Source organism: Leucopleurus acutus, assembly GCF_964270905.1.
Source record: "Leucopleurus acutus genome assembly, chromosome: 1".
Classification (NCBI taxonomy): domain Eukaryota; kingdom Metazoa; phylum Chordata; class Mammalia; order Artiodactyla; family Delphinidae; genus Leucopleurus; species Leucopleurus acutus.
In genome coordinates this window covers 195,693,094-195,703,459 of record NC_139142.1, presented here as the reverse complement: position 1 = coordinate 195,703,459, position 10,366 = coordinate 195,693,094, and the positions used below count along the sequence as shown (strand labels likewise).

Genomic DNA, 10,366 nt, shown 5'->3' with positions numbered 1-10,366 from the left:
ACAACCGCTGTTTACTGAGCTCTTACTTGCCAGGCAGCGTGCTAAGCGTTTTCTTTTACGTAAATACAACAGTGATGCCATGAGGTACGTACAAGTATCACCACCTTTGCAGATAAGGAAACTGAGGCTTAGAGGGCTGAAGTGACTTGCTCACGGTCGTACATACATACTCACACCCTTACGTGCACAGGAGGGGAGCTGCAGTATGAGGTGAGTTAGTGCTGACTTTGGAGCCCCACTCTACCTCTAGCCGGCAGTGCCAATCCACCTGCTCAGGCAGCTTTCTATTTCCCCCCCTGCCTCTATCCATTGAGTCCTCTCAACCTCTAAAGCGCAGTGATTCGCCACAATTATCTGGGGGTGACACTGTGCAAGATTCAAAAGAAGTCCTCGTTTGTGCAAAATCAGACCCAGGACCTACTGTCTCGGGCAGCGGCCAAGAGTCCTGGCAACTTCCTCTTCTGCTGGGCGGGATGGAGCTGGGACAGCTGTCCACCACCGGTCTCGGGAAGATGACGCTCACGGGCAGTCCTATTCTAGGAAAACCAGCGGCAGCAAAACATCCCCGTTCTTGGCTTGACAATCCATTTCCCCACCTTGAACCTTGATGCACTGGGGTTACTGAATTTGAACTTCTGTTGGTTCAAATCTTTGTGTTCCAAACTTTGTGTTCCAAACTTCTATTTCCTGTTAATTGTATCTGTCCCGAGAGATGACCAATACTAAAATTTACACAATTTAAAAGATAAAAGCAAGCTTTGAAATGCAAGAAAAATAACACGTAACAGTAGTAATATTTACATTCAAATCTATTGCAAGATGGCAAAAGTTCAGCAACATTTAAGGACTATCAAGTTTCATTAAATGGTTCCATGTTTTTGTTGAAAAATATAAAAATATTTTTCTATAAACACTTCGTAAGAGGCAATGTGAAAATTACCATATTTTACAGAAATAATTAAGTCCATCCTCAAATGTTCCTTTTTAATCCTCTAACTGCAACTTTCAGGTCTAGAGAGGAAAAGTTATTTTAAACCCTGTCCTGTGACTGTTGTCTACACATTTAAATTATGGGGAAAAGTCTTTAGAACTTAATTTTTCGACTATTTAAAATAAAAGCAAGACACAAAAATCACTTGGCAGTCAGATGGGACATGAGAGCCAACACAGTTCTTAAAACCAAGAGTTGCATTAGGCAGTACTCAGAGATCAGAAATTCCTTTTTCTTCCTCCCTCGTGCTGTTGGCAATTCCGCAAGTCCACGCCAGGCTTCCTTAAGTTTCTTGTGATATTCACGGGCCGCACACAGATCTCACAGTGCATTGTACTCCACACATTTCGATGGATCTGTAGGAAAGTGCTTCTGGCAAATGGTCATTAACCTCTTCAATCCCTAAGAAAATAAAAATAAATAATGGTTGGTTATGATATGGTTAAACTATTCTCGATCGCCCTCCTCTGTACTCACTCCAGCTTACCAACGTCCCCGCTAAAATGCAGCAGTCCCCTGCAACACCACTCAGACGTACACTGAGAGAAAGATTTAATCGTGTGCACTCTGAGAAAGGTACAAGATGGTCATAGCTTGTTCACAAAAACAATAACATCAAAAGTACCAGAAACAACCCAAATGTCCATCATAGGAGAATATGTGAATAAGCTTTAGTATGCTCACAAATGGAACATACTACATCAGTAAAAAAGAATTACCTAGAGCTACAATTTAGCCTTTCTCCACCAGGTTCCAATAGAGAATTAAGCCCTGCTGGCTAGCCTAAAGCATCCATTATATGTAATGAGACAGCTCCTCTCCGATGTACCCTAAAAGGGTGCTACATGTGTCCCATCCTTGGGGAAATGAGAAAATGGGCACTCAAATCATCTTCTGTGTTCTACGGTCCAGATGAGAAACTCTGGTTGAGAACAATGGATATACATGAATCTTACAACGTTAAATGTAAAAAGCAAGTGGCAAGGGGCTTCCCTGGTGGCACAGTGGTTAAGAATCCGCCTGTCAATGCAGGGGACACGGGTTCAAGCCCTGGTCCAGGAAGATCCCACACGCCGCGTAGCAACTAAGCCCATGCACCACAACTACTGAACCTGCGCTCTAGAGCCCACGAGCCACAACTACTGAAGCCCGTGCACCTAGAGCCTGTGCTCTGCAACAAGAGAAGCCACCGCAGTGAGAAGCCCGCACACGGCCAACGGAGAGCTGCCCCCGCTCGCAGCAACTAGAGAAAGCCCACGTGCAGCAATGAAGACCCAACGCAGCCAAAAAAAAAAAAAGCAAGTGGCAAAATGCTATATACAGTATTACACCATTTAAAACTTTTTTTTATTATATATAATTTTTACAGGTTACTTTCCATTTACAGTTATTACAAAATATTGGCTGTCTTCCCCGTATTGTACAGTACATCCCTGAGCCTGTCTTACACCCAACAGTTTGTACCTCCCCCTCCCCTGTATTACCTTTCTCCCCCCGCCTCCCAACTGGTAACCACTGGTTTGTTCCCTGTGTCTGTGAGTCTGCTTCTTTTCGTTATGTTCACTAGTCTGCTGCATCTTTTAGACTTCACATGTCAGTGACGTCACTGTCTCTCGCTGACTTGATTCACTTGGGCATAACGCCCACAAAGTCTGTCCCTGCGGCTGCAAAGGGCAAAGTTTCACTCTTCATGGCTGAGCAGTACTCCACTGTGTATATGGACCACCTCTTCTATCCATTCGTCTATTGATGGACACTTAGGCTGTTTCCATGTCTTGGCTACTGTAAGTAGTTCTGCTATGATCATTAGGGTACATGTATCTTTTTAAATTAGTGTTTTGGGGTTTTTCTGGATATACACTCAGGAGTAGAATTGCGGGGTCATATGGTAGTTCTATATTTAGTTTTTTAAGACACCTCCTTAATGCTCTCCACAGAGGCTGCACCAATTCACATTCCCACCAACAGTGTACAACAGTTCCCTTTTCTCCTCATCCCTGCCAGCATGTTATCTGTAGACTTTTTAATGATGGCCATTCTGACAGGTGTGAGGTGGTATCTCATTGTTGTTTTGATTTGCATTTCCCTGATGATTAGCCACATTGAGCATATTTTCATGTGCCTGTTGGCCATCTGCATTTCCTCTTTGGAAAAATGCCAATTCAGTTCTTCTGCCCTTTTTTTTTTTTTTTTTTTTTTGCGGTATGCAGGCCTCTCACTGTTGTGGCCTCTCCCGTTGTGGAGCACAGGCTCCAGACGTGCAGGCTCAGCGGCCATGGCTCACGGGCCTAGCCGCTCCGCGGCATGTGGGATCTTCCCGGACCAGGGCACGAACCCGTGTCCCCTGCATCGGCAGGCGGACTCTCAACCACTGCACCACCAGGGAAGCCCTGCCCATTTTTTAAGTGGGCTATTTGTCGAGCTGTAATGGGCTGTTTATATACATTGGGTATGAATCCTTTATTAGTCATGTCATTTGCAAATATTCTCTCTCATTCAGTAGGTTGTCTTTTAGTTTTGACAATGGTTTCCTTTACTCTACAAAAGCTTATAAGTTTAATTAGATCCCATTTGTTTATTTTTGTTTTGTTTCCATTACTCTAAGACAGATTCAAAAAATATTGCTTCAATTTATGTCAGAGTGTTTTGCCTGTTTTCCACTAGGAGTTTTACAGTATTTGGTCTTACACTTAGGTCTTTAATCCATTTTGAATTTAAGTCTTGTATATGGTGTTAGAGAATGTTCTAATTTCATTCTTTCACATGGTAGCTGTTCAGTTTTCCCAGCACCACTTATTGAAGAGACTGTCTTTTCTGCACTGTATATTCTTGCTTCCTTTGTCCTCAATTAATTGACCATAAGCCATGGGTTTATTTCTGGGTTTTCTATCCTGTTCCATTGATCTATGTGTCTGTTTTTGTGCCAGTATCATAATGTTCTGATGAAAGTCAGGGAGCATAATTCCTCCAGCTCTGTTCTTTCTCAAGATCGTTCTGGCCATTTGGGGTCTTGTGTGTTTCCATACAGATTTTAAAATTAGTTGTTCTAGTTCCGTGAAAAATGCCATTGGTAGTTTGATAGGGATTGCATTGAATCTGTAGATTGCCTTGGGTAGTATGGTCATTTTAACAATATTGGTTCTTCTACTATTATACCATTTTAATACAACTCAAAAACAACTTAAAAATAACATATTGCTACGAAATACACACATAACATGGTGGAATTATTTTTGAAAAAGGAAATGACAAATTGTGGATAATGGTTACTTCTGGGGTACAGGAGGAAAATACAGATTCTATGATCTTCAGAAAGTTCTAGTTCTTAAGCTGGGATTAAGGCCTTTACACATTTATCTTATTCTTTGCTTCATAACTTACATATCACATGTGTTCTTTTTTACGTACCAAATATTACACAATAAAAAAATTGTACTATAATCATAAAAAATAGCACAAGCACGACCTGGCCAGTTCTGCAGAATGTAGTCTTAGTACTACTACACCGCCTTCGTTCTGTACCTTTGACATCTGTTACCATGGCCTTCGGTTCTTTATAGACAAATGCAATATACAAATTCCCATGATGTCACAAATTTCAGGTGCTTTCTATCTCGTCTACAATTTGGCCAGTTCTCATCCAGTCTATAACTTCATAGTGATATTTTTAACTGATGATAAGAACTGTCACAATTAAGAAAGATTCAATCAGTCCCTTTCAACTCATCCTTCAGTCTGTGATCTTTTAAAATCTTTAGTGGGCATTTTATTTTCAGTTTTTCTTCTTAGCTTTCTCATCCACCAGCAAGCAAACATGCCGCTAAGTCATTATCCAAGTTCACAAACAGGCCAGGGACAAGGGCAGAAACCTGCGATGTGCCACTATAGATCTCTCCAGAACAATTCTGCAAGTTTTACAACTAGCATTGAATCCTATTTACTCTTTTATCTACCAGCCTACAAATGTCCTTGTTTACAAGGAGACACTTAGTCAGATGTCTTACTGGAATCTAGACATCTATAGCAATATTGATAAGTTATTTAAAACGACAATCAATAACAGCAGCACTTAATTTTAATGATCTCCAAAGCAATTTTTGGCACAAATTACTTTAACGTTTCTCACCTTGCATTCACAAAAACTGAAACGACCCAGTTCCTAACACAGTAAGAACAATGAAATGCCATCAGAGGCCAAAGGTTGACTATGTTCAGGTCTATATTAGATATGAAAAAATATATAGCACACTACCTGGTACTTAACTAGTATTCCCTCCAAATTCATTTTCTTTCCTAAAAATGATACAATGAAATATCATGTGCTCTTAAAAAAAGAAAGTTTCATGACCCAGTAGGAAAAGCAGAGTATGTTGCTGGAATTATACAATCTAGTAACAGAAAAGTGCATCTAGAAGTCCGAGCAGGAAGGGTAAACCCCCTCAAAATACATACTAATGTTAACAGGTAGCGAAAACATCACCAAAGATCTAGAACTCTTACTCTGTAATTACCTTCATATTCAAACAACACTTAAGCTAAGTAAAATCACCAAAAACAAACAAAACAATGAGGTAAAAAGCCTGCCAAATCTCTTTGGTCCCATAGTAAGCAGATAACACAAATATAAATTACTTCTATGAAGTGAGCTATAATCTAAGAGATTCAACATCAGAGAAACATGATTTTCAAACATTTCACGTCAAGTCCTTTGTGTGTTCAAAGACTGTCCATATTATGCTATTTAAGGAGTGGGAGTGTGGAGGGAGGTTATCCTTCAGCTGGTCTCCACGAAGGAAGACTTTCGCCGGCAAGTGCGAAGGAAGCCCGGGAGCCTGCTGTGCTCCTCGTTCTGCTGGCGCTGTTGCCGCTCGCTGCGCCTAATCGGGTGTTGCTTTAGGACAAAGACCCTTCCCTCTCACAGTCCAGCTTCTCCTGCTGTGAATTCTAATCCTGTGGCTACAGAACTGGAGCTGCAGCCATGGAAATGTATGTGATATCATTAAAAGGATCCTAAGTCTCCTGAAGGAAGAGGTGAGAAGAGAGGCAAAGCTAGGAAAGGGAACAGTCCAATGAAAGACTAAACAGCTTTAATCTGCAGCAAAACACAGCAAGAATTATTATGAGCCAATGAAAGGCAAACAGATGCTAAGATGCTGGGGGTCATTTTCCTTACACTGTAGGAATTAGAATTTTAGGTGTTTGTGCCTTATTGAAGATATCTGTGATGCTTATCTACACTCACTGAACAGATTCTACGCTTAAAAAATGAATATTAAGAGTACCCTGTCTGGGGCTTCCCTGGTGGTGCAGTGGTTGAGAGTCTGCCTGCCGATGCAGGGGACACGGGTTCGTGCCCCGGTCCGGGAAGATCCCACATGCCGCGGAGTGGCTGGGCCCGTGAGCCATGGCCGCTGAGCCTGTGCGTCCGGAGCCTGTGCTCTGCAACAGGATAGGCCACAGCAGTGAGAGGCCCGCGTACCACAAAAAAAAAAAAAAGAGTACCCTGTCTGAAATCTTAGCTGTCAAACAGTTGTGAAACTCAACAGTCTCCATCATAAACAGTTACCATGGAACGTTACAGTAAATTTTTGCCATAAGGACTGACGGCACCCGGCACAGAGTTTTAAAGGGGCATAACCTGATGATAACATATGAGTATTTTCCAAATGGAGACAAATCTTTTCAGTTAGGTCCCTCAGGATTTTAGTTTCAAATTGCTTGGGGATGCTTAAACCAGTAAGACAAGGAGCTGCTTAGCTTAGCTTATTGCAAATAGCTTTTTAAAAACAAGTAGTATTTTTAAATATAATTTTCACGTTTATAAAAGCAATACATTTATTTAATAAATCCTTATTCAGTGCCTACTACGTGCCAAGCACTGCTCTAGGCTCTGGGAATAGAGCAGGGGAAAAAAAAGAGAAAAAATCCTCACCCTCATCGAGAATATACTCTAATAAAGGAAGACAGACAAGAAACAAAATATGTAAAACGGACAAGAAACAAAATGAATATGTAAATATCTAATGTGTTGGATGGTGGCAAGTGCTATGGAGAAGGTCAGGCAGGCAAGAGGCGTGTGTGGATGTGGGAAGTGACCGGAAGGGCTCTGGCTCTCCCTGAACTAGGGAGCCACTGTAGGGCTCTGAGCAAGAGAGCATCACAGTCTGGTTTGTATTTTAACTGGATCCCTCTGGGTGCCACACAGACTGAACAGAAGAGGGGCAAGGAAAAAAGCAGAGAGAGGAGACCCTGCAGTCATCCAGAGAAGACAGGCAGGTGCCAGACCCAGACGGTGGCAGTGCAGGTGGTAAGAAGGGATCACCCCAGATGTAATCTGAACATGGGACAATCATGGTTTGCTGACAGGACATGGGCTGAGACAGAGAGAAAACCCAAGGGTAATCCCATGTTTTGTGTGCATGTTATTGTATATATTTTTAAAATCACACAGTTCTTCTATCAAATAATAGCAGTCCCCTGCCTCACCCTTTCCAATCCCTAATTCCATCACCCCAAAGGCAACCACTCCAAATCTCTTAGGCGTTTCTTCTGGTATTTACTGCCATATTTCTAGATACTACACGCTGACAGTGCTTGATTTTTTTCCAGTTTTTATTTTTCTACCTCCTATGAAAGGTGAAGATGTCATCTCTTACACTGCGTGCATTGGCCCCACCTATGCACACACGCGCCTTTCTCTCCCTCTCCTCCCCCAAGTCACAGTCCTCAGTGAGCACGATGTTTAGGATATACCTCATGTCTACACAAATATTGTCCAAAACAGAGCCAATATCCTTTTTCTTAGGGATTCTGCCCCATCTTTTTGCTTTTCTGTGTAGATATCAATTCATTCTCCAACAGTGAGACTACTCTCAATATGACCAAACACATCAGGTAATACCTCTGTTCCATTTTTTTCCTGGAGCCCCTCTGTCTTATCTGTTCCAATCTAGATCAACTGAATTCCAGACCTCCTTGTACTGCTACAATCCTAGAGCATCCCTTCACCTTCAACCTGGGAATTCCTTTTGCCCTGCTCCTGTGCTGGATCTTGTTTTCTGGATCTTTGTTTGCTTCCCTCATTTTGGTGGAGCACATCCTCAAGTATTAGCAATATAACAGTGGAGTTAAGACTATGCAAGTTCAAATCCCAATTCCACCATTTACTAGCTGTGTGACCCTGGGAAATTACTTTTCCATGCCTAAGTTTCCCCACTTGTAAAACAAAGAAATCATAGTATCATCCTCTTACTACATATGTGAGAGAGAGAGGAGAGAGAGAGAATATATATGTGCTAAATTGCTGCAGTGAGCACACAGTAAACACCATATAAGTGTTAGCTACAATAATAATGATTCTAGAGAATGGGTATGTGACACAAGATGGGTCACACTTTTGAGACTTTTCCTGTCTGAAAATATCTTGAACCTATACTCACACTTGACTGTTCATGTGGGAATAGAATTCTGAGTTGGAGACTTTTTCCCTTACTAATACAAAGGCATTGCTCCACTGTCTTCCAGCTTCCAGAACCGTTAATGAGAAGTATGAGGGCATTTTAATTCCTGAGTCTTAATAAGTGACCTGTTTCTTTTCTCCAGAAGCACTGAAAATCTCTTTATCCTTGGCCTCCAATATTTGATTATATTGAGCCTTGATGTGAGATCCTTCCTATTCATTTGCTATGAATTCAGTGAGCTCTTTTTTCATTCTAGAAATGCATGTCCTTCAGCTCTGGGAATTCTTCCTGCATCAATTCTTTATTTCCTACCCTCCAATTTCTCTTTTCTTTTTCCTGGAATTTGAATAGTTGCAGACCTTATAGATTGACTCTTTTGTTCTCGTATCTTTCATAGTTCTGAGATTTCCTCAACTTTATCTTATAACCCTTTTATCTAATTTTTAAATTTCTGCTAAGCTTGTTTTAATTTCCTGCTAAGCTTCTGAAAGCTTGTTTTAATTCTTTTTTTGTAGCTATTGTTATTTCGTAGTTACAACCTTATCTAAGGATATTAATTTTTTAATCAAAGGGGTTTTTTCTGTTCCCTATGCTATAATTCAGTTTCTCTCAACTCCTTTTTTTCCATGTGTTTTTTGGTCTCTGTCTTTCATGTTGGAAACTTTCCCTGAATGTCTGATGATCCTAGGTGAACATGCATATTTATGAGTAAGGCAATAAGGAGCTAAAGGAAACTCACCGAATGGGCAGGGCTCATCAATGGAACTTCATTTTAGGACAATATGGCAGCAAGTTAGTTTTTTCATTAGCAGAATACTAATTGTTAGTAACTGTGCATCTTTTCTCTTGGGTCAGTTCACAGAGAAGAACCCTCCTGTCTCCTGAGGTGGGATAACAGCCTGGCTGCCAGCATCAGAGGGACCAGTGGAGAAAAGGAACCAGAGGTCTCATCTGTCAACACACAGACCCTCCCTTGAGTTGCCTGTTTTGAGTAGGGCATCTCACCCTGCCTGAGGCTACAAATCCCTCAGAAAGTTAACCTGTTTTCTGCTATAAGGGAGAAAGGCAGGAGGGCCCACTTGCACAGGGTAGAAGGAATCTCTGGATTACTTATCCTAATTCTCAACCACTCCTTCATTTTCAGTCCCATCCCATGGTCCAGTCTTTTTTTTTTTTTTTTAAGATTTTTTTGATGTGGACCATTTTTTAAAGTCTTTATTGAATTTGTTACAATACTGCTTCTGTTTTATGTTTTGGATTTTTTGGCCACGAGGCATGTGGAATCTTAACTCCCCAACTAGGGATCAAATCTGCACCCCCTGCATTAGAAGGTGGAGTCTTACTGGACTGCCAGGGAAGTCCCTAGTCCAGTCTTTTAGAAGTACCTAAAAGTCCCACGTCCTGAGCCTTTCCAGATTCTACAGAGTCCTCATTAATGGCTCCTTAATGACTTTCTCCCCATACAATATTTAACTAAAACTGATTTTTTTTAAATCAATACTGTTTCTAGGAAAACATTCTGCATTTAAAAGTCTAACTGATGAACTGTACACTTAAAAATGGTTAAGATGGTAGAGCTGAATAAAGATTTTCTTTAAATGGTTAAGATGGTAAAATTTATGTCATATATATTTCACCACAATTTTTAAATAACCTAATTGCAAGCATTACAGCATATTCTAGATAAGGCATAAAAATATCAATTACATATACAGTTTGGTGTATCACAGTATGTGATATAGGATACAAATCCTGAATAGAGTTGTTTATATCCAGATAAATCAATGAACCATCAAAACAATCAACCTGCATCAACTCAAAAAAACAGCAATTTTTTATCATTGCAGAAAGCAAATGCTTTTTAAAACCAAACCAGGGCTTCCCTGGTGGCACGGTGGTTGAGAATCTGCCTGCC

The 10,366-nt window shown here is 40.9% G+C and overlaps 1 protein-coding gene across 2 annotated transcripts in view; it reads right to left on the bottom strand.

Annotated features, from left to right (window-relative positions):
- Positions 1-399: 399 nt before the first annotated feature.
- The window catches only part of PRPF18 (pre-mRNA processing factor 18), a 51,671-nt gene continuing 41,704 nt past the window's right edge, over positions 400-10,366 (bottom strand). The window contains exon 11 of one of the 2 annotated variants that reach the window (XM_082854848.1): positions 400-1,393. In XM_082854848.1, coding sequence (XP_082710974.1) covers positions 1,313-1,393 — 81 coding nt within the window. In that variant the 3' untranslated portion in view covers positions 400-1,312. The remainder of the gene's footprint in view (positions 1,394-10,366) is intronic. The other variant, XM_082854849.1, reaches the window with a different exon arrangement.